This window comes from Amblyomma maculatum, chromosome 4 (genome assembly GCF_055883805.1).
Source record: "Amblyomma maculatum isolate TAMU_Amacu chromosome 4, ASM5588380v1, whole genome shotgun sequence".
Classification (NCBI taxonomy): domain Eukaryota; kingdom Metazoa; phylum Arthropoda; class Arachnida; order Ixodida; family Ixodidae; genus Amblyomma; species Amblyomma maculatum.
Window position 1 is genome coordinate 45,438,011 of NC_139347.1, and position 24,630 is coordinate 45,462,640.

Genomic DNA, 24,630 nt, shown 5'->3' on the forward strand with positions numbered 1-24,630 from the left:
GTTTTGGCACTTATGCCGAGGAAGATAACCCGGGAAGTCACTTGCTGCGTTTGGGCCGGTTCCTCCGGCGAGATGCTGCGAGAGATAAACCGGGAAGCCGCGAGAGATAAACCGTGAAGCCGCTTGCTGCGTCTGCGCTGCCCATCATGCCTTGGGCGAAATGCCGCGGGGGAATCGGGAATGGCGATTGTTGCAGCTTGCAGAGCACAGGATTGACGGATCTCAGCATGTGGAAAGTGGTCCGCGGCACCAAGGCGTTCGCTGTAGCCGATCGGCTAGTCGCACACATGTTCGTTGTAGCCGATACGGAGCGCCATAGCCCTAATGTATATTTTGACGGCCGCACCGGACTTGTTCATGATCAGTGAGTGTTCGTCTTAAGTGGGGCCGTTATAAGTGGGCTCGACTGTATACCTAAATAAATTTTTGAGGGCAAGGGAAGCCCATGTATTCAAAATATTATGTCTGGAATTTGTCATAATTAATTTGATTATTCAACACAGGTCTAATTAATAACAAAAAATCCAGTGCTATGCTATTTTTCAGCAAGAAAATTTAGAAAAAGGGCTTTGTCTTGCCCTGAGGAACCTCTCTAGGAATGAGCACGACAAATTGCACAATGCCAGTGAATTTCACAATTTCTCCAGGCCTGATATAAAGGACCTATTTGAACCAATTTGATATGCTTCTGTAACTTGAGAACTAGCATGCACAATTCTATGAAACTTGGTGGTTTTTCATTTGTTAATGTCATGAGCCTGTCCTGAAAATTTCATCATGACAACCTGAGAAACAAAAAAGTTATTGTTCTCTGAACCTTTGAGAGCCATTTTCTCAGAATCAATTCTTTGCAGGGTGTAGCTGCTAGGGAAAGTCATATCTCAAGAACCGCTTATTGGATTTTCAAGAGGTATTTTTTTGTTACATATGTAAGTAAATTTCTGACGGGAAAGACAATTCGTTTTTCTCAAAATATTTCATGTGCAATTAGGGGCAGTCAATTAAAATATCGTTAAGTCAGGTGTAAATTTTAACATCAAATTTGGGGCTGTACTTAAATTTTTCAGAGAGGAAATTTGGAAAAAGGGAATTGTCTTGCCCTGGGGAAACTGTCCAGGAATGACGATAACAAATTTCACACTTCTAGCACATTTTGCAAATTATCCAGGCCTGCCCCTAGGAACCTATGTAAACTATCTTTATATACTCTTCTAACTTGAGAACTGATGAGCCCAGCTCCATGAAACTTGGTAGTTCTTCAAATGTGTGTATACTATGAGCATACCCTGAAAATTTATTCAAATATCTCAAGAAATAAAAAAGTTGGTGTTCAAGGGTAGCCTCCCCCCTTAATCTAAAAAGTGCTCCCAAAAGAGATTTCCTTGTATTTTTAACCACACGTTAGTACAGTTGAACCCGGATATATCGAACTCGAAGGGGATCGCGAAATAGTTCGATATATCGATAATTCGATATACAAAAATCGGCTTGTGACGGCACTTACGATGCCAAAAAACGATACTGCATGTGTCGCCTCATCAATCCACTCGCATAATGAACCCACCCTCCACTTTTTCACCCGAGAATTTGAAAAAGAAAAAGCGTTAAGACCAGCTCACTCATATGCAAGCGATTGAGCGATCTCAGCAACGACCGGCAGTGACAGAGCGAAAACTTTCAAACTTATTGGAACTGCGTCCCCCTTGCCGCTCGAGCCACCGCGACAGCTCAATACAAGGTTTCTGTGTCGCTGCAGCAGAAATCGCGAGCGTTTTCGCTTGCATGTGGATGGCGCGCCGCGCCACTCCGTTTCGGTCGTCGCATCCACAGCTCATTTCTTGGCAGCGTGCCAAGATGCTGCGCAGCGATAACGTCAGGGCACGTTTATCTTTTTATAGCTCCTCGGGTGGCGGGGAGCGAACTTGGCAGAGTGCCCGTGATGGCTTAATTGCACAAGCCTGGTTCGATTTATCACGCCGCGCTTGGGGCGGGCGTCATGATCGCAGCAGCAGACCACGTGCTTCCGTTGATTCATACATGCAAACATAAACGGCTCCCGCCAAAAAAAAAAAAGCCTGCCGCTTCTTAACGTCCGCAGCCGCCATATCTTACGCTACGTCGCGCGTACAGCCCAGCGCGTAAAGCCCAACTCTCGCAAAAAAAAAAAAATAAAAAAAAAATAAAGAACAGACAGAGAGAGCTGCCGCTTCTTAACGTCCGCAGGCACCATAGCCATGTCAGCCGCCGCGCGCAGAGGGTTCACAACACGCGCTGGAGAAAGCGTCCGACGTCTGTCTGAAAATGGGCTGAGCTGGCTTGGCGCATGCGTAGCGCGTGCTGAAGGAGAGAGATAGCTCGGCAAAAGAATGGGCACACCCACGCACACGGCTTGCAAATGTCATGTGTTGGCGCGCGGGAAACAATAACTGCAGATGCGCGCGCCTTTAGGGAATGGGCGCGGCGCTGTCCAGAATTGTCCCCTCTCATTCCTTCCGAGCGTGGCTTGAAAACGTCACGCGGCAAACGGCCAAGCGTGATGCGATCGTCTTTGGGGAAGGCGCACTTTCCAGTGCGTGGTGCGGAGTTCGATGTATAGAACGACCGGTGAAATTGAGTTCGATATATGACGCGGCTTTCCTATACTTTTACATGGGATTTTCAAGGGGATATTCTGTGAGTTCGATATAACCAAAATTTGATATATCCGGGTTCGATATAACCGGGTTCGACTGTATAATCCTAATACGTGTCCTAATACGTTTTTCTTCTGTCTTTTCAAAGTAATTGAATAGGACTGCACAGTTTGACTAGATTTGGTTGAAAAATAATAAAAAGTCTTAAGAACTCCCCTACGTATCTGTATGTAAAAAATGTGCAACTCCTTACAAGATGGCAGAAGACAAAGGAAAAACAGTAGTGTGTGAGATTCTTGACTCATAATGGCAGCAAAGGAGCATAAACACAAGAGATGAAATGCAACGCACGGACGAACACTGCTTGCTTGCGTTCGTGCTTTTTCACTGACGTTATGAATCAATAAACTTGCCCACAAACTGTGAGATAAACAACAAATGAAGGCAAAGACTACATCTTGCATCATCATGGCTGACGCAGTGCACTGGCTGTAAATTGCAGGCATCTGCAAAGCAAACACCACATGCACGGGAGTCTGGACACAGAAGAGCAGAGTACCTGGAGGTTAACTATCGTTCCAAATCGCGAAAAGTGGTTGTTCAGCTGAGTGATGGTGTTGAGGGCTCGCGGCACCTTGCGCACTTCCAGCTCACACCGGTCGTAGTGGTTCGCTGCTCGGTTGCCCATATTGCCACGGCCGAAGTCCATACGGCCGCGTCCACCGCTGCCATGCAGTCCCCTGGTTCCACAAACAAGCGCACAATATGCATCACTTTGAGGCTCCCCTAAAGTCCCATAAAAGTGTAACGAAAAGCAGGCAGATGTGTCAGCTCAGTAATTAAGGGACTGTGAAATGCTTTTGAATGGCAAAAAATGTGCTGACTGTAAAGAAAGAGCGCTTCTGATTCTGAAATCACCCATCCGTATGAAAGGAGAGGCCCGAGTTGGCAGCTCCTACCAAACGTAACGTCAGGCAACCCATGTCCAGTCAGTGCGCAGCATCAGCTTTATTCACGATGCCAACATCAGCACCGAATTTTCGGTGAATGGGGCCTTTAACGCTCTCGCGTTAAAATGTAAGCATGGTTTAGTATGTGTTCTACATAGCTGCATGCCATGCAGGGTGAATTATACACAAGTGAAGAGTATATAACTGCTCTCAGCTGCCTTTGCCATTTCTTTATCAAATCGTCCGCTGCCAAGTTGAGGGAGCAGTCTTACGTGTGTCATATGGTAATTTCTAGTACTCCGTTCACTGAAGTTGCACTTACCGTATGCAGTGGAATACAGGTCGAGATTTTTTTCTTAGAAAAAGATGGCTGAAGTCGCCCCTCGTCTTATATAGTGGTCTTAAGCAGAACTTGAGGCCCAGCCTGGCAACAAGTGACCTGCCCGCTTGCAAACGGAGAGCCAAAACCGTATCGACATCCTGCAGTTGCTGGCATTTTTTTTTCCCATCCCCAGCGCATTTATCTTCGCATGCACTCTTTCGTTTGACCTTGATGGTATAAAATGCCTCTTTAGCAATGAATAGCGACATGTGGAGGCAGTTTACAGTGCCTTTACTTAAAAAGTGGTGTTTGCCGAAGCGAACGGCAACCTAGCCACTCTCTCACCGACAGTTCCACATTTCAGAAAAGAGCAGGTAGTGGCGTGGACAAGATCGGCTGTTCACGTGCAACTTTTCAAGAAATGTTACATATGCAAAACACTTCATGGAACTAGACGACAAACTTTACGAGGTGGCGAGCGGCAGAGTCGCCTCCCGACGACGTTGCTGTAAGTTTGAGTGAAACCGTAGCTCCGGTGATGCAGGGACAAAGCCGATGTTGTAAATATATGCACCTCTCAACCTCTTTTCTTTTTCTTTTTTCACTGCAAGGTTAGGGGGTTGACCTATATTCCCACTCGACCTGTATACGGTTTATATGGTACATAGTGGATGGATGTTAGGAGCGTCCCCTTTGAAACGGGGTGGTGATAGTAATCACCATGCTGAACTTTCCTTTTTTATGTTTTTTAACTTAGATAATCCGTCAACTTTAACAACTTTTATTTTAGTTTCAGGTTATCTTTAAATACCCGTTTTTAATTTCGATTTAGCTTTCATGCGTCCTCTCCCTGCTATTTATCCACAAATCTTCCAGACGTCTCTTGCTTACCTCCAACACCGAATCTTTCATGCTTCCTCTCATACCTCTAAACCCCAGGGCCCCGGCTAGAGCGACTATATCTGCATCGACATCTGGATGGATACTGCCACATCTACTGCACACAACACAAGTTTAATCTTCTGGATTAAACTGCCCAGCCCAAACTAACAAATGTCTTAAGTTGACAGCAATGCCACCATGCAGTAAGCTCGACTTAAAATTGACGATAGAAGCTAGCAAATCACAAATTTCTTTTCCGCACACCTAGCTGTGAATGAGTGCGGGAAACAATTACCCCATAACTAACATGGAAGAGCCAAATGATGCAGGTGGAAGAGCCCAACCCCGCTACTGCTGACACACCAAGCAGAGAGCCGACTCACCCGCGTCCATAGCGTGGTCCTCCCTGAGAGCCAGGGTGGTGGTGCGGATGGGGCGGTGGCCGCATAGGCGGAGGGGCCCCTCCTCCATGAGGAGGTGGGGGAGGGGGTGGAGCGGCTGACATGGCCCCCTCATCTGAAGGAGCCAGACCTGGAGGAGGACCCAGTGGAGGGCCCACCCGCGGGTCAAGGACTGGGCGCCCTGATGGTGGTGGAGGTGGGGGTGGCGGCGGCTGGCTCAGGTCAGCTACAACAGCAAAGTGCAAGAATCCTTGAGTGTGGGATGACATTTGAAACATGGCAAGTGCGCGAGTTATATATCACGCTGTTTATTCAGACACCCACAGTTCGATTGTTTCATTCCGCTGCTACTTGCTACACTAGCCCTGCAAAGTTCTGCAGCAGTGGCCCCCCTTCCCCCCCTCTACATGTACTACTGGGTTCAGGGTATGAAAAGTTTTTTTAGTTCCAAACAAATAGTAATTTTTTTTTTTTTTACAATTTCAGATCTAAAATTCCATTGGCACACAAAAACATTTGACGTCACAACAGGTATTTTCAAAACCACACATTTTCCTTTAACACAAAATGCCACAGCTCAGCAAAAAAAAAAATCCAGACTGCACTGAAGCTGTGTCGACTTTTTGCAAAAATGGCCAATTGAAACCAATAGAAATGGGGGAGTCGATGAACACATGCAGCCAACTATTTACTGGGTCTCAGGCAGATTCTGCACGGCTATGGGTAACTATACCACTTGCCCCAGTGCTTTTCCTCCTTACACGCTGCATAAAGCTACGCATGACAAAAAAACCCTAATGCAAAATAGCTATCAGAAATGAGATGGAAGAGGATGCCCCAGGTAGATGGAGATGACCTAATGTGGGTTTGTTTTTAGTGCCAAAGCACTTATCCAGCCATCCCTCTCATTAAGTTTGTTTGCGTGATACCTCCATGCCTAGTTGCTTTCCTGGTAGCGTCACGCAGTTTCATGTAGCACATAGCATATATGCGCTAGTCAATTTTGAGGCTAGCTCACGACAGGGATTCTAACCACCGGCGTATGTACAGCCACCCAAATCATTAACTGGCGTGTGTGATGGTCGCATTTTCTGGGATTATGAGCGTTACTGAGGAGCTAACCTGTGAAAATTCCAAGTACTATAAACAAGGGCTCACCAGCCTTTCCTTAATCTTGCCCTTCAGGCAAGTTTTATTCACCCTAAGGCGCAGGAGCAATGAAAAGGCAGCAATCGAGCACGGCAGTTAAAGATTTGGGCGGCTATACCAGCAATTGTATGCTTTGTGGGGATACACATGAATCCCGTGTCCAGTTGTAACAGTCGCGCTTAATTATCACGCAAGGTTAGGCGCGCGCTGTTAGGGAGGATGCTGAGAGGAGGGAACACCAGCCACCCCCTACTGCCTCTGTCTCCCGCAGTAACACCACCGTGGCTTTCCCTCTTTCCTCCAGGCATAGCCAAGGGACCTTCTTTCCACAATCCCGAACAGCGAGCCTCCCGCGATTTCTTCTCGTCTTTCTGCAGGTGAACACGCACGCGCGCGGTTCAGACTTCTTGCCAGGAAGACTGCCGCCGTCACCTGAATGAACTGCCCGGTCATCGTACGCACTGATCGCGAAGCCATGCGAGGTGAGCTGGACGCTCCTCTCGCAATTTTGCGACTGCTTACGCCTTTTAGTGTTTTGATTCCCCCCCCGTATACGAGCGGGACGTTTGCCCACTACGACGTTTGTATTTCAGCATTGTTGTTGCCGCTGTATAATTACTCGGGCAGATTAAAGCCTGCTTTCAGTATACAACGCGTGTTTGTCCCCTCTGGCCCAAACCTGCCCCTGTGGTGATTTCTCGCACCGTGTGTTGGGGGTCACCGCTCTGACTGCTAGGGCTAAAACGCTGAGGCTCGAAGGAGACTTCCGCATCTAGCCCTTCGGGAGTGTTCCTATAAGAGCTTACAAACCGAGGTTTTGGCAAACACAAATGCCAGGTGCCTCGTGCAACAGGGCAATCTACATGAAATATGCAAACACATATATTGGACATAATACCAGCAGAAAGAAATTAAATACATGTCAACAACACTTCACCTAAAGGACTGCCTATAATGTTTTAGTGATCATAAAGGTAAGCAGTCTTAAACGAGTTCAAAATGACGAGCTACTGTATACATAGATTTAAAAAGAGCATAAATGGACAAAGTTCCAAATTCCTGATTTTGTTAACATCACAAGTGACGTTACGGCAGAGCCATTGTCAGTAGAACAAAGCTGCGAGCCTAACCCCAGCAATAGCACACAACAACCTCAATTCGAGTTGCAGATGGAATTATTTAAAAATTCAAATTTATGAGCATTTACTGCACAAAGGTGAGCAACCACTGAGGGCAACACATATAGAGCCAAACTTCGCACCACACTATTTTCTATATCATGCTTCCCATGTTCTAACGAGTGTGCTCCTCAAAATGGCGCCACCTTGAACACCTAGCGTACCAGCAATAGAAATGTTGCAGTCTCACCCTGTTGGGGAGGTGGCCCGACAGTGGGCACTCCAATCAGTTCCCTGTGGGGAGCCCTTTGTGGATGGAAGACAGGCGGTGGGCCCCAGAAGGCGGGAGGACCCACTCGCAGTGGGCGTTCCATGCCAGGCGCTTCTGGGTTGTACGGCTCTGCACAGAAAGACAACACAACTGAAGGCGCGTGTGATTTCGATGCGGACATGATTTTTTTTTTTTTTTTCTCCATGTAAACTACACAGAACAACCAAAGGGCATTGTAGGGGCGAAGAAGCTGACCATCTGGTAAACCAGAAAAAAAAAAAAAAAGAAAAACAAAGCTTTAAAGGCCAACACATTAAATGTATCAGCAGTTAACAGGGACTGATAAAATATACTACCAGGACAGTAATGATTACCAAACTGCTGCTGTTCACCATTTATCAGTGCCAAGGCAACCTGTGGCACCCCCTACTTCCTCCATTCATACGCATGGTTGAAAAAATCTATAGAGTCACTGACCACTTGTCAAAACTGGTTAGTTGACGTTTCGGAACCCCTACAGGTTCCTTGTTCACAATGAAGCTTCATTGTGAACACGAAACTCGTAGGGGTTCCGAAACGTCAACTATTTTTGACAAGTGGTCAGTGACCCTATAGATTTTCTCAACCATGCTACTACCTGACCAGACGGCGTTCCGTCAAACCTTGGATTACATTCATACGCATACGGTCCACTGAATATCACGCAGCACAGTATGGAAGGCCCGCTCTACCTCTCTGCATTTTCTTCCTGGGCTTCCTTTGTGCTCTTTTCTTCCACACTTGTTGCTTTTCCATGTTCCTTTTTCATCTTAATTTGTTCACTTTCCTGGGGCATCTCCAACCTTGTCCTTCCAGCTTGACAAATGTGGCGGCACTTAGTGCATGTATAGATCGTATTCAGAAATGTGGCGCAACAAACACAAACACAAGAGAAGAAACACAACACAAGCACACCTTTTTTTCTTTTTTCTTTTTTTTTTTTTTTGATCTTTAAAAAAACTGATCACTTCAAAAGAATTCTTGTTCCTTCTCTTGTGTTTGTGTTTGTTGCGCCACATTTCTGAATACGATGCAGCACCAACTAGCCCCTCAAGCCGTTATTTTGAGATGTATAGATTGGCGCAGACAAAACGAAGTGCTGTGTTGTCCTTGCTTCATACAGTGACAAGAAGACCCCTAACATTTGACCGGCACAAACAGGGTCACCTACAGCTTTAACGAAGCAATGGCTACGAGGACAATGCCTTTTGACTTTGTCGTGATGAGTCTCAACAGCATAAGCAAGCATCATGCCATTGCAAGAATTCAACCCAAGAGAGGGGACACAGGGGAGGGGGGGGGGGGGGGGGGGGGGGAGGAGAGTACACGAGAAGAGCAGGCACTAACCAGCAGGTGGCAGGGGCTCCTGGCTACCCACCATGGGGGGCAGCACCTGCTGCAGCTGGGCCAGTGAGGGCACACCTGGTCAGCCAGGAAAAGGAAGAGAGAGAAAGAGAGAAAAGGCCCACCACCGAGCGGGGGAGGGGGAGAGAATGGACGAGTCACACACAGCACACCACCAAGGGAAACGCCACACCATGCATTGCATAAGATTGAGTCGGGACACATGCAATCATACATTGTGCTTTAGATGCCCCACCACTGACAGATCAGCACTATGGGCTTGGACCAAAGAAAACTGCACGCGTATGTGTGCACTCATGCCTGAAGTAAGACTAGGAAAAAAAAAGCTATGAATTTTTTTTTTGCAAGAAGGTCTGGAAGAGACTCGCACAGGCTATGAGGAATGCAAGAGAAGAAGGCCCTGTGTTAAACATCATTTGGTTAGAGTTCTTTGTCATGTGGCGCCCTTGCATTTTGCCAGCAACGTTTCCCTCTGAGACTCTCTGCAAAGGCGACGTTGTAATGGTTAAACATTTAGTCAGACTCTGAAGCTAACCGAGATTTCTGACAAGACACAAAGGCTGTTAAGCACCTGCTGGAGTTGAGGACTGCCACATTGAAATGTCATGTCTTGTTACAACAGACTTCATACCACAACGCCAACAGAAAAAAGTCCCCTATTAACGTGATGGTGAAAGTTCCCCAGAGTCGCAGAAAAAAAAACAACTAATTTGCAGACCCTGTGAGGACTGTAGCAACAATCAAGCAAAAGTGACATGTGAAAACAGTGGATGCCGCCACAAGCTCAAGATGAGGACAGAAATATGACCCACACTGCTTCACTTGAAGCAAAAGCTTACATTCGAGAAATATTACTGACGGTATGTGATAAAGTCAACGAATTTACATGCACCAGAGTGATGCTGCTGCTATGAAGCTCATTACCTGGAGTTCTTTCGTGTGTATCAAAGCCTCGGTCAATGGGCATTCCTTCCTTACACCTACCATTAAAACGGAGCCACCACGTATGGACTAAACATCACACCCCTATGCAGGTCTCCACAATTCTGGCTTTCAGACTGTCCTAAAAATGCAATGAGTTGATGATGGTTATTTTAATGAATCGAAAGTTTCCGACACCAGACAAGTTTCCAGAGCCAGCTTAGCACAACACAAAATCAAATGCACACACACTTTCACTGTATCCAATACACAGCAACAAGCTAGTTGAGAGAGTTGGTAGTACTACTACAATATGTTCGTGATGAGAAAAACAGTTCACAGAGCAGCGGTCGTCCTGTAACTTTTTTCTTTTTCTGTCCCCGATCTGTTGCGCACTGTTTTTCCAATAGGCTTCCTCAACTAGAGTCTGACCTTCATCATGGTCATGGGAAGAGTATTTTCTGCTCTGCACACAATGGTAACTGCGCCGCCCACACACAGCCACCATTGTGATTGCCAGTAGCATCGTACGCACCGACAGCTCTGAGGATAAGGGCCAATATTACCAAAGCTGGGGTCGCTAGTCATACGGTATGCATGCATAGTACGACATTTTTTAGACGATTTGTGGTTGCATATTTTATTCTTTGTAATCATGTAGAAAATATTTCTACACACCATTTCATAAAAGGGCGATGGACGCTGCCATTTTGGGGCGCTGGTCTGTTCCTGTAGCACAGGAAAAAGTTGACTGGCCCCCCCCCCCCCCTTATACTTTGCAGGTGACGCAAGGCACTGAAAGGCGATATTTTTACTTAAATACCAAAAGCATTTCATAGACTCCGAAGGGGTTCTCTGCAAACCACTGTCAAAGCCATGGGAAGGGGCCCCTACAAAGCTTGGTCACTGGTACAGTAGAAAAGACGCGTAAAATGCGCTTAGCACTTGTTCTAATTCCCCTCTTGGCCGCCATAGTAAATCTCAAAAGTGTGTGCATATGCCACACCCTTCAGTGGTAGCTAGGTGGCCAGCGAGTACAGCAAGCATTCTTCTCCATTCACACCTGACCGTCCCCGTGTTGCAGCATGCCGATGGATGCCTCACCTTGGGGCAGTGCTGGCTGAGGTGGCAGCGCAGAATTGGGGGGCGGGGGTGGAGGCGGTCCCGACAGGCCAAAGCGCAGGACTGACACGTCCTCCACAATGAGCGGATCATTGCCGTGGTCAAAGGGGCAGTAGTCACCACGCATGCAGTAGCCGCGCTCTGCAAACATTCACATGATGCCTCTCCGTCAGTGGTGTCATGCAGCTGAATCCACTAACAATGGTGCAAGTGCTCCAAGCTGATTGCGACGGTGGTAGCCGCCATCAAATTTTGCAAAATGATAAAATCAGGGAGACCCCCTCATGTTCAGACACTGGCGTTACCTATGCCCGTATGTGCTGCCTTGCGAGTCTACAGCCAACTCTCCTTAAAACTCAAACTTGCATACCTTAAATGAGTCCTTTTTTGCACTGCACAATGTAATCCATTGATTCCTTTCTGTTTGTCCCTGCATACTGCGAGAAGTCCTCTTGAAGGAAATTCGATACCCATGAACTACTGTCAACAAAAAGTAATAAAATGACTCGGTCAGAGGTGCGCATTGTCGGCACGTCACACCTTGAATCATGTTGAGAACCATGTTGAGAACCAATGTAAGTATAAGCTCAAGGAGCACAACAATTGATCCAATACTGGTACTCTGTTGGCAGTGTCCGGCACAGAGCCAGTTCACTGCCAATACAATACCAACATTAGGCCAATAATCTGTGCCACCTGGGAGCCTCCACTACGCCCTTTGCTGCCACTCTGCACCACTAAGTGCCACGTGTAAAGTTGTCCCAGCTCTGAGGCTAAGAGAATTGCCGACAGACATGAAACAACAGCACATGGGGAGACCCGAGAGAGGAAACAGGATGTAGTAATGACATCTGAGCCACGTAGAGGTGGCGGCAGAAGCTGCTGTGGTTACGTTATCAATGCATGACCAAAGCCTGAGGGTTCATTTGCCGGCCATGCTTCAAGCAGTGCTGCGCTATTAAACGAAGCTTTTATTAAAATTAAGTCTGCAAGATGGTGTTTAGGTGGAAGTTTTGGCACTGACAACTGTGCAAGATATGCCGATGTGCGACTTTCATGATGACACATTTTTCACTTCTTGTTTGAAGTGGTACAAACAAACCACTGCCCAGGAGACATAGATCCCAGTGCCAGCACATGGAAATGCTTTGGGCACCATGCTACATTAAAATGTCTATTGTCTGGCAGCTGGGCCCATATCATTACGGTCACACTGACGTTACTGACAAAATGCAATCTGAGCAATTTTCGAAGTGCTAAAACTTCAGATTTGGAGACTCTGCAGCAGTCTAGCGCATGAGGCTTTTAATTTCTAAACCTCTTAGATCGGCAAACAATGCTGGAAAAGTAAGTACGAGATGCAAAAGAGTGCTACGCAACTTTTCCGTTATTGACTCAGATTCACACACGGGAGGTTTTCGATTTTGTTTCATGCAGTATAATTAAAAAGAAGACACCTTTGGCAAATATGGCAGACGCGTCATTTCAAGCTTCAAGCGACGAGATGGAAATTTTAATTATCAGATGTGTACCTCAACACGATTCGAAACTTAATGCACTTTTTGTTTAAGGATACATATTATTTTATAACCTTTTTTCTAAGCAAACGTTACAAACAAGCAGAGCATAAAACAATGCTGCAAAACACTGATATGCTTACTTCCAGTAAAGAAAACCCGAATTTATCAAATTCTCATGGAACTCTGACAAAAAAAAAAATAAATAAATAAAAATAGAGTAAAAATATTCTGCAGGTAACTTCACTGAATGGCTACAAAATAACTTAAAAATATAAAGAAATTTCTCGCACTGCAACAAACTAATTGATGAAAGGATACACAATGGTCAACTGCTGTTGAGCGAAAACAAGGCGAAAATGCAGTGTTTCGCCATTCCATTCCACTGTACTGCTAGTCGACTGTAAGAAATATCAAAGCGAAACTGCTCCAGATTACAAGGCCTTCTAAAGCCTCCTTCACAGGTGTGACGTGGTAGCAGTGACATCCTTGCAAGGATGGCCTCAAAACACAAGCAACTCATGATGACTGTGTATTTTCAGCGCACAGGAGGAGCCATGCGCACGAATGAAAGCAAGGGAAATGCACTTTCCAACGTGTAGAACTTTGCTTTCATTTTGGTTACTTCTTTTGATCAGCATTTTTTTTTTTCATTTTTATACTTTCTTTTTTTTTTCTCTTGTTTTATTTTTATTTTTAATGTTGCTTCCATTTTTATTTATTTTTAGACCTGTCCTTTCCTTCAAAGCAGTCCTTACGCCAGCCAAGGAGAATTACGGACTTGTTCTTGGGAAGCTGACTTTGAGTAATAGTTAGCACGCCCATTTGTGGCATGGATACAATTCACTTATTTTTATTTTCTTCTTCGCGAGGACACTTCTGTCCACAGCTTGTGATGACGCATCCTGTCCACACCACTCAAGAGGCATGAAATGCTTTCACATTAAAAGGAGAAAGACGATCGAGGCTGCAACGGCACACAGCTGGGCCTGGCTTGATAATGTTGCCAATGTGCTGCCAATAACCGCTACTGCCATTGGCTGGTATAAAGAACCTGCAATTAATGGGAGACGCCACCAGCGCACTGACACCCACGCCATCGAAGGAGGTACCGCCAACACTGGCGCTTCTTTCAGTCGTTGCTTTAGTCTATGCTAGTGACAATCCTCTTCAAAGATACACTGCAAGTACATTTGTTTGGGACATGTTTTGTGTTCACTAAACAGCATCCAGAGCTACTTGCGGCGTCGTGCATTTTATACTGAGATTTTTCAGTCTGCGGATGTCGTCGACGAGTATTTTCGGACAGTACTACAGTGCAGTCCACTTATAACGATACCAGATATAACGATACATCGCTTATAACGATCAAATTCTTGGGATTTATAAATTTTCTCATTGGCCCAATGCAAAAATAAGCCAGATATAGCAATCGATTATCGGCGATACATTGGATACAATGATAGCTTTATCACCGCCCAGTAGACATTTACCACAAAAAGTTGTCTGAATGTTTAATAAAAAATAAACTACTGGGGAGACAATGCCGTGAAAACTCGACATATGCGGCGAAAATGGACTGTCGTGTAAAAATCCACGAGCACCATTGCGTGTGGTTAGGAAATGAGCACTATCATCATCGCAATTGCCACCTGTTGCCGCACAAAGGGTGCAGCCGTATCGTCATCACCGATTGTGCGTATACAGAGGAACTTGATACCCAGTGTCCCAGATGTGATATGGCAGAGGAGACTTAGCAGCATATGGTCATTGACTGCCCCAGGTTGCGGCCTGTACCCATGACAACGCCAACAGTGCAGTCTTCACAATCACCCACAGCTCCGTATGATATGGTGGCGCCTATGGAGGTGCTTGCGATGACACTGGGACTGGGACGCACGGTCAACATGAGCATGGTGGAAACGACAAAACGCCGCCTGGAAGTATCTTGGCAGGCTCGTCAACAAGGACAGTTGTATTTAGGACTGAGAACATTTTCTCCTCCCTTCTTTTTTTTTTTTTCATAACAGGCTGATCCAATAAGTTGTGATCCCCCAGTGCAAAGGGGAAAGGCCACATCAGCATCAGCATCATTATGGCGCGATAGCTTTCGACGTGAAACGGCAGATTCATCGAGATTTTTGGCAGGGTTTCAAGGTTAGAAGCCTCGTGAAAAAATACGAGCATTCGCACTCGGTGATTTTACGGACATCAAAGCTGGGGATGTCCTGCAGCTCATCCAGTCACTAATCAGTTTCGTGAGCGCAAAAAATGCTGCCGCCAGCGTACCTGGAAGCGGTGCTCACAGCAATTGTCAAGCTTCAGCTGCTGCTCAAGCAACAGTAAATTCCGACTTTTTTTAAGTATGCCTAAGTTATTTTATGGCTATTGATGTATCCTATAATAAAATGTTTAGTGCTTTTTACGATGCTTAGCGTTGTTCAACCCAATTTACTCATCGCTGGTAAGCAGGCAATCCTACATGCATGGGAAAATATGCGGGTGCGTCTTCCTTTTTTTTTCTGCCGGTGCCAATATAACAATAATCGATTATAAAGATCAGATTTACCAGTTTTTTCAATATCGTGATAAGTGGACTGCACCATACTGCAGAAAAGATGTTGCTTACTGGTAAACTATCCTCTGTTTGGTGGCTTAGAAGCATTTCACGTATTTGGTGGCAATAATGGGGGGCAATAATCGACTTGGTTTTAGAATGCAAGGGGCATTCAAAAACCAAGGCGATTCAGGTCAATGAATATCGCAGCTGACAAGCAAAAGCCCCAAGTCTTGCACATCATGCAGTAAATGTATATCGTCACAAATGAGTCGATTACAAATATCCATCTCCTTCAGCTCTTAGCCATCGCTGCCCCCCCCCCCCCCCCCCCCCCCAAATACAATGAAAGTAACACCCTGCCCGGGCGCTTACCAACCATCATAATCTCGACATCGTTTGGACGCCTTGCTGTGGAAGGTGGCTGAACCCTGCCCAGCGTCCGAGCTCGCAGCTGATGTTGCCGGAGGTGGCTGGCCAGGTCGATAGTCGGTGTCCCCGTGCGATGCGTCGGAAGCACGAGACTCCGAAGTGGAGGAACTAGTCGCCGGCGGTCCGTGAGTGCCCGCAGCTCGTCCTTCAGACCTCTGGCCCCCATCTAGACAGACAAACACAGCCGATGTGGTGCTTGTACGTGTGCCAAGCGCCATGATCAAGAAAAAATTGGGGAAGGCACTCAAGCTCCGTCTTTAAGGGTACGACGCAACAGTTTTAATATGGATCCTTGTTCACGTCCATTCACTTTGCTACTCACTTAATAGGTAATCTTTTATTTCTGCCTCTATCATGCCACACACAATCATCCCCATGCAGTCTTAAGATACCATATTATGTGAAAGACCACCCGAAATAAATATCAATTTCTGCAGTAAGCAGGCCGGATTCAAGGACCCTGGAAGGATGAATTTGGATCTTACCCTTCCATCTCAATAGTGAGGCATGTCCTTGATTTTCTGTTCCCAACCCTGATGCCAGATTTTCTGGAGAGCGGGGCATTCAGTGCTATTGCATTAAAAGAGAATTTTGGCCAAGCTGGAACGCCCCACAATTTGTAGCACAAAAGTAGCAGAGACCACAGGGACCCAACGTGGTGGTGCAGTGGCTAGGGCGCTTGACTACTGTGCCCAAGGATGCGGGACCTAATCTCGGCCGCTTTTTGATGGAGGCGAAAAGCAAGGTGCTCGCGAGCTGTGCGATGTCAGTGCACGTTAAAGAACCCCAGGTGGTAGAAATTTTTCCACTACGGCGTCTCTCATAACCTGATTCGCTTTGAGACGTTAAAACCCCCCAAACCAACCTAGAGAAAACAGGCTTTTTTTGGATGAATTTTTTACTAGCTCAAAACTCAAAAGGCTAGATCAGTCTAGGAGGATGGCTGGTGCTCATCTCGATCTCATTGTTGATGAAGATGACAAAGGCAGTTGGTCATATAATGCAGAAACAGTAACAAGAACAGAGGTTTAATGGTTAAGCCTTCATTCATCACAAAATGATGCGATGCTGGGTAGGGCAGCCGACCTTGGTGTTCTCACAAAAGTGATTTACAAAAGGCATAAGATATATTACATATATATACTATATATTAGATAAAAGACTGAAAAAAAGAGCGCAAAGAATGTGAGACAGTACACTGTCTGCTAAGGTCAATCCAGATACTAATTGACAAAGAGTGCAGACGCAAAAGGTCTCTTGATTAGTAACGTGCTGATCACCCAACAGCAGCGTGCCTGAACATGGAAGAATACGAGAGCACCCAACAGGGCAGACGGAACTATAATTCTCGAAGCCGCTGCTATTCCAAAAGCGAGACAGGTACTGTGCCTAGAAAACTGCACCAGCACAAAGGAAATGGGCAAAAGATGTACCAAGCCAATGCCGATTTTCTGATGCAAAAAGAAAATAAATAAAAAAACTAAATAAAAGGAAACTGAAAATGTCAATGTTGCAACACTCAAGAATTTTATTTTTAGCAATGCAACAGACTTCTGAAACTGGCAGGATCTGGCAGGACAGAAACTGGCAGGACCTGCTGACATTGGCTACTCTTGTGGAATGGGAATGCAGCCCACTGGGACATTTGACACCCCTAGTCAGACATGCTACTGCTAGGCCATGCAGACAAGTTCGTACGGCTTGGTTAAAGCAGGGCTTTCTGCCCGTGCCGTTCGTGCGAACTCAAAAAAGGCTCCCATAAACCTAAATTCCACAAAACTTGAATAGATTTTTGCTCACAATGACACCAACTTAAACATGACGTCAAACACAATGACCAAAAATGAATGCAAAGTAAACATATCTCTGACTTGCTGGAAGGGAGAAAGAAAGCAGATACTGCAAATGAGAAGTTGAGGCAAGAAAGTTCCAACTTCCTTCGCAAAGAGGGAACTATCATTAGGCAATGAAGATGCCCTTTCGCAGTATGCGAGCCACTTCTCCTTTCTCAAACTGAGTATTCTTGGCAACAGCACAGGTGAGCTAATATGAAGTGCCCCAGTTTTGCAATCATTTGCATCACTTATTAACATGGCTTTCAACAGAGAGCAATAGCATTAAAAAAAAAAGAAAAGAAAGAAAAAAAAAAAAAAAAAAAAAACTAGAGCAACACCTGCCTCTTGATCGATTACGTGATCGTGGAGACCGAGAACGAGACCGGGACGGTGAGCGAGATCGACGACCACTATGGGATCTGTCCCGCGTGCCTGCAGAACGGGTTGCTCTGTCGTCACCCGCCCAGCGGTTGCGAGTCGTCTCTCCGCGATGCCGGCTTCCGGCTTCATGCCGTCTCCTTTCTGTGGTGCGCCGCCGTCGCTCATCCGAGAAGCGCCTTCCGGACCGGCGTTCGTCCTCTCTGCACAAAATGTCACATGTTGCTGAAATATTTGCAAAGGCACAAAACCAAGCAAAAGTAAAAAATCATTTTTTGAAAATAACATTTTGCAAATTTACAGTCCATCTTCTGTACTCTGTTTTACACATCAAGTGCAACACTGCCAAAGCTAGAGCTCTCATTTGCGCTCTCCGCATCCGCGATGAAAAGCAGTGCCTGCTCTTGACAAGAGGAAATAGTAGTTGCTTTGTCTGCAAGCTCAATACATCTTACATTTGCCATCAACTCCATAAAAAGCCCCCTTTTTAGGGACAAAAGATCGAATTCAGTGAATTTTTGTTTTGTTTGTCGTTTTCGTTCGTGTCGAGTTTTCGCTGCCCCGCAACCCTGCCAGCGGTGCCCTCCGTGCTGTGCAACGCAGCGACCTTGACTGCCTCTTCAGAGCGGGTTTTTTCTATAAGATCCGCACTGCAAAGATGTTAGGCACGCGGAGAAAGTTATTGCAAACGTGTATGCTCGGAATAGAGCCAGTTTCCACAGAAACCACTCGGCCATGGAACGAGCACGAGTGATACGACTCTTTTTTTTTTTCTTACGGACTACTTGCGTAGCTTTTGCTGCGTTGCACTTGATGTATGAAACAGAGTAATATACATAGCAAAGAGCTTATTCACTCCCTGGGTCATTAATTCCACTCTATCTCTATAAGGTACAAATGAGCTGAAAAGATCTAATCTCTGATTTTCCTTGTTTTCTCAAAATACAAATTTTTTACTTTTTAGTTTATAAGGACGATACCTTTGCATCTAGAACAGCAAAAGGAATAATTTTGATTACAGCATGCTGCTATGTGATTAAAGTGAGGTGCCATTGATGGTGGCCTTCTGTCTGGCGTGCTTGCTTTCAACGAGACACTGCTGTCATGCGGGGAAGCCGGTACTCAATTCACCGGTTGTAATGCAATGAAGCCAACCTTATTGACCAAAGGGCAGCTCGCCTGCCCTTTGGTGGCCTGCTTCGCTGCTGAAGATGATGGAGAAAACAACTGTGCCCTAACCTTAATTAAGATATTGTGTTTGTGGTGTCCAGGTAACAGAACTAGACCCTGCATGATCAGCGGCGTCTCCAAAGTTAGATATAGAATGAAACTCCACTTGAACAAACTTCAAGGGACCTAAGGAAAAAGTTTGTTATAAGTGAAAGTCCGCTGAACTGAAATAGATGAATGGAAGCTTGTTTCCATTAGCTCCAAGAAACATTCGGTGTTCAAATCATATGTCAACCCCTTTCAATTTGTCCCTGCGGTCATTTTCAAGTGAAGAATGCAGTAACCTTTTGCACCACTTTTGAACTTAGGACTGCAGTGGTCTTGAACTCAGTCATTGTGTACAAGCTCCCGTGAATTTTGTCCAGCACAACGGTCTGCTGGGAACGATTTTGCCTTCATTTCTTTCAAACAGATCATTGCTTCAGCAGATCATGGTTAACCAGCATGTGCCTTTCTTGGAGCTAAAAGGCTTAGAAGGGCTGAAGTCTGTCTATGGCTGGCTATGACTGTGGAGCACAGCTAGCTATGGATTCAGCTTGCTACAAGCTTGTTTAGAGAGTCAATTCAGTTCAAAGCCAAGAGACAGCCAGTTTTGTCACGCGGTAATGAAACATGTTCTCGACATACAAATATTTAACAAAAAGTGCAGGTTGCGATTACTGAAATGCTGAGTATGATGTGGGAAACACATGGCGGCGCGGAATATGTTCGTAGAAGTGAAAAGGACAATAACTGAATTTCATTAAAATGGAAGGCAATTTGCATAGCATTCAATAGATCTTCGGCGTGGGAATTTAATAATAATCGTACAACTGAATACTTCGTTTAAATGAAGTTCATTCAAGTGGTATACTACAGTATAATATCGGAGATACGAATTTTGTTAGTTAAACCTGTTGTAAAATGTCTGCAATTTTTCGTTACATCCAGGTTTTTGTTATATGCACTTTTAGCTTGAAGTCCCAGCTATTAATCAATGTAATTAAATGCAACAAAATGCAATGAGAAAATTCATTAAAGCTGTGTAAGAAATTCACTAATTATGCTCTGGACTTTGTAAGATTTTTGATCTAAGATCACCAGCTCAATTACGATTACATTTTTGAAATCAGTAGCGAAAAACACATTTGTGTGCAAAGTTTCGTGAAATTCTAGCCATAACTAAAAAATTAATTTTAAGACCCTCATCCCCCCTTAACACACACCCTGCCTTATGAATCACACTGGCTGTCTAACGAATTTAACTTCATACTGAACACATATTCAATATTTTGTTATTTTGTTTCTTCATATTCAATTCACATTAGAAAATTTTACTTACATATCTGAAAACCCGTACAATAATGACAGAAAACCCCTGTGATACAGAATACCGACAAAAGGCTTACACGCCAAATAAGAGAATGTCTGGATAAAGGCGGACGAGCAAGAAGGACACTTGTGGCGGAAAAGAAAATCTCCTGCAACACCTCCTTTACACCTTGCAACAACCATCTGCTTTCCGAAAATGCCGAGTAGCTCTTTCCACTGATGTGAGCAGCCATCACACCTTGTAGTGAAGTGGAGGCAATGCCTCGAAATGGGGAGCAGGCAGGTGCGCTTACCTAGTCACCCCCTAAGCAGCTCTAAACACCACCTTATGAAGGTTGTTACAAAGTGACGAAGAAAACGTGATGAAAAGTTAGCCTGAAGCAGCTAGCTGCTGCTACGCAGCACAAAAATGCCACAGTATGTGCACTGACCGACTCCGGTTCCGGCTTCTGCCACTTATGGGACTGCGTGACCGGCTCTTCGACTTCCGGTGACTGTTTCTCGCCTGTTCCTTGTCTTCTTCCAGGGGAAATGCCTGCAATGAAATGTGTTCACAAGAGGGAGCTCAAATTGCTGTGAAGAAACAAGTGCAAAATAAGGAACGCAACATCAAAAGTAGTATAGTTTCAGGCAACGTAAAGTCAATGCAGGTGTGTAAAGGCATGAATTTGGACTAAGGTGACATTCAGAACGAAGATCACATCATACACTCAGATTTGTTTCAGTCGCCTGATGTCATTTTTCCACGACTTGATCATGCCTTCAAAGTTAAACGCGCAAAGTGTCATTTATCATCTTATGCCAATTCATTCATACCATGCACTATCATTGAATGGAATAACTTGCCATCGCACATCGCTACAGAAACTAACATAAAAAAATTCCAAGAGCTACTTCGCTGTGGCGGAAATGTGTAGAATATTTGGTGTTGTTTTTCTTTCCTCTTTTGATGCTATATATAATGGTTCTTATTGTAATTGTTGCTAATTGCATCATGTTTCTTTTTTTTTTTTTTTTACAATTGTACCCCCCCCCCCCCCTTATGTAATACCCTCCTTTGGAGGGCCTTTAGGGGTAACCTGAATAAATAAAAAAAAAATGCTGGACGTGGTGTGCAGTCTGAAGGCTGCAGTGTGAAGCAGCACGTGCTAATGCTTCATTTCAAGTTACAGCCATGTACCTCTGAGCCGTTCTCAATGCATAGTACACCATTTTTTTCTTTTTGTGTACAAGGGCTTTAATTGAGCTGGCTGCTGATGGAGAAAGAACCGTATAAACTGGAATGCAGGTCAGAGATTTTTTTCTTGAAAAAAAAAAAAAAAAGAAAAAAAAAAAGCAAGCTAAGTCGCCTCTTGTCTTTTATAAGGTGTTTAGCAGAATGCGAGTCAGTCTGGCAACATGTTGCGTGCTGTGTCGATAGATAAAGCCGTATTGACATCCTGCATTTGCATTCCCTTTTTCTTTTTCAGTCGTTGGCATGTATGCAGTGTCCGTCCTTGTGTGTGGTGTTCCGTTCAGCATAGAGCGTATCGTTAGCCATGAATAGTGGCACATGGAGGAAATTTGCTGCTGCTCTCAAGAGGAAAGTTGTTCGCCGAAGCGAACGGCAACATGGGCACTCTGTGCAAATTCGGCGTTTCGGAAAAGAGCGTGCAGTATTGACGAGGACAAAAGAACAAGCTGTTCACGTGCAATCCAAACAAAATGTCCTTCTGTGGGAGTAGTGCAGCGCACCCACAACTTGAGGACGCCTTTGCGGACGTTGTGCGGCAGCTTCTCTAGCTGTGACTGTGACTTCGATTCGCTGAAAAGCTAGCTTGCACGCATGTGCAGTTCAGCGCTCCAAGTTCATGGGTGTGCCGTTTCACGAGGAGCAAGCTCTGAACTCACCTCATCTTTGCGGACCGGCACAACAGCTGCTGCAGCCATGGGTATTGCGGCTGCAGTGGCACCGGCGGCCGGCGGCTTGCTGCCCCCTATGATGGCGGTGGCAGAGGTGGGCAGGGAAGAGGCCTCAGCAGCAACGCGGGGTGCAGCGGGGGCCAGACCCGCTGCGCCAAGGCCGCCCGCACTGTCCTTGTGCACTGGCACCGCCAGCAGCACAGGGGTGGGAGTGGACGAGGCCACACTGGACTGAGCCAGTGCAGTGGATCCGGCCTGGGCTGGGGTAGGATTGGCCACGGTGGGCAGGGGTGGTGGGACGCTGCCACCCGGCACGTATGGCTTTCCGTGCAGGTATGCTTTGTTGGCCAGCGTCTCAAACAACATGTCCACAAAGGGCTTCGTTTCTGCGCACACAATTTAACAAGATTGCAAAGACAAATTTTCAGTGAGCAGGAGTGTTCACGCAGCGGCAGATGGCTCCAAGTCACTACAACATGACAACAAAAAGAAAGCCACGCAACCTTGCTGTCCAAGGCCTGAAGGACGCCATTTACATTACAAAGCAGAATGTGAAAATCACAGCTAAGACTAAGGTTAAAAGCATTCACTTTCATTGCTGGACCCGAAGGTGCATCTGTATTAAGCCCAGAACAGTAAGTTTTAGAATAAAGTGAGCACTGACACTGCAGTGTCAGCGCTCGTGCGCAGAAGGCTGCGATGGAAGGATGGAGTGTGGTGGATAAGTGCGGTTAGCACCCTCCTATTAGCTTTCACCCCATTCTAGATTTGCCTAAAAACTATGTCATGATGATGATGGTGGCCATCATCCTCATGCCAGACTAGGCCCGCTGAAGTGCAAAGGCCCAACCAGAGTCACTGGAAAAGGTTCAGAGTACCGCAATAGTGCTCGCAGGCGGCATTTTCCCTGCAGACCACAAGGCATGGCCGCTGCCTGAATGAACGTTACTAGAACAAACGCAGCTTCACAGCTCTGCCCGGAGTGGTGTCCACAGTGGCCGTTGCACAAGCTAATGGTGCTGCGGTCGAATTGTGTGTGGCTCCCTCGCCGTCGTTCACTGGCCGCGACTTGGGTCGCTGTGCATCAACTGCTCTTTGGCTTCATTTCTTTTTATTGCGCAATGTTGTATGCAGCTCGTTCAGGTGAAAAGGTGTCACCGTTTCCATAACCCAGAATGTAAAAAAACGTATCCGGAAAATATGCACGTGATTTCGTAACAAAATTAGGACACAGTCGATCGTTCTTGTTTGGTGGTGTTATGCAATTTGTGCGTGCTTGTGCGTGTGTTTTTTGCAACATTGGGCCTCTTCATGCTGACCTGAAATTGCACTGGGAGGCAACAGCACCCATCGGAATGACTCGAAAGGCTGTCATTTCTTTCCGCCATTTCAATCGAGACTAGTAACATTAGTAAACTTCTTTTTTTTTTTTTTTTTTTACTTATTCATGGACGCTCTGAACAGATCTTCCACCCATTACACGCCATCCTGCTCCAAACAAGTGGTTGAGCGGCTGGCTGCCACCTGTTAACTTCCTCTGTCCTAACTTAATTTTGTGGCAGAGGACTTGAAAGTATGGTTAAAAAGGCAATAAGTAAAAAAAAATGCATTCAAGTTCGGATTTGAGGCAGGACATTCTTTCTACGAAAGAGAAAAATAGGCATGCTACAATCCCTACATGCCTGACAGAGAGGAAAAAGTGCATGTGCATTAGAAACCATAGATAACTTGCTGTGCCGTGCTGTAATGGCATTTTCAATTCTCATAGCTGTGTCGCTGTATCAGTGACTGCGTGTGCAAGCACCGCTTGGGCAGAGCAATCAGTGTGAATCTGCCATCCTTTCCTTTATCGTTGAGAAAAGTGGCAACCACCTCGCCAAAAAGACAGCTAAAGCTTTTCAAGAGTCTCCTGTGTAATATAAATACCTGCGGCATCGTCAAGCCCTGGTAATCGTTCTCGAGTTTTCAGGCTTTTCGCATTATTTACTTTTATTTTTTTGAGCTTTTTTTCTTCTCTTCAGCTCCAGCTTCATTCATTCCTAATCTCCCATACTCGTTCCATCCTTTTCCGCCGCTCAATTCCCCACAGCTTTCCTTTTTTCTTTTTCTCAGCTATTCCCGCTTGGAGTGTTCAAGGCTGGCTTTGTGTGAAGCTGTACCATACGTGGAAGGAGGGGGTGTTTGCCACAATTTTTTTTTGAATTTTTCAAATGTTTAACCTGAAGCATACACTAACAAATACAGTGAGCAGTGGCACGACAACTTGATCAGTACCAACCACTACTATTAGCTCAA

At 45.6% G+C, this 24,630-nt stretch overlaps 1 protein-coding gene across 2 annotated transcripts in view; it reads right to left on the bottom strand.

The window, feature by feature from the left end:
• Nucleotides 1-24,630, bottom strand: part of swm (Zinc finger protein swm) — a 66,501-nt gene that overhangs the window by 39,632 nt on the left and 2,239 nt on the right. The window contains exons 3-11 of one of the 2 annotated variants that reach the window (XM_084601302.1): nucleotides 22,324-22,721; nucleotides 20,865-20,968; nucleotides 17,857-18,095; nucleotides 15,627-15,845; nucleotides 11,156-11,314; nucleotides 9,113-9,187; nucleotides 7,706-7,855; nucleotides 5,171-5,414; nucleotides 3,193-3,373 (exon numbers count right to left, since the gene is read on the bottom strand). In XM_084601302.1, coding sequence (XP_084457428.1) covers nucleotides 3,193-3,373; nucleotides 5,171-5,414; nucleotides 7,706-7,855; nucleotides 9,113-9,187; nucleotides 11,156-11,314; nucleotides 15,627-15,845; nucleotides 17,857-18,095; nucleotides 20,865-20,968; nucleotides 22,324-22,721 — 1,769 coding nt within the window. The remainder of the gene's footprint in view (nucleotides 1-3,192; nucleotides 3,374-5,170; nucleotides 5,415-7,705; nucleotides 7,856-9,112; nucleotides 9,188-11,155; nucleotides 11,315-15,626; nucleotides 15,846-17,856; nucleotides 18,096-20,864; nucleotides 20,969-22,323; nucleotides 22,722-24,630) is intronic. The other variant, XM_084601303.1, reaches the window with a different exon arrangement.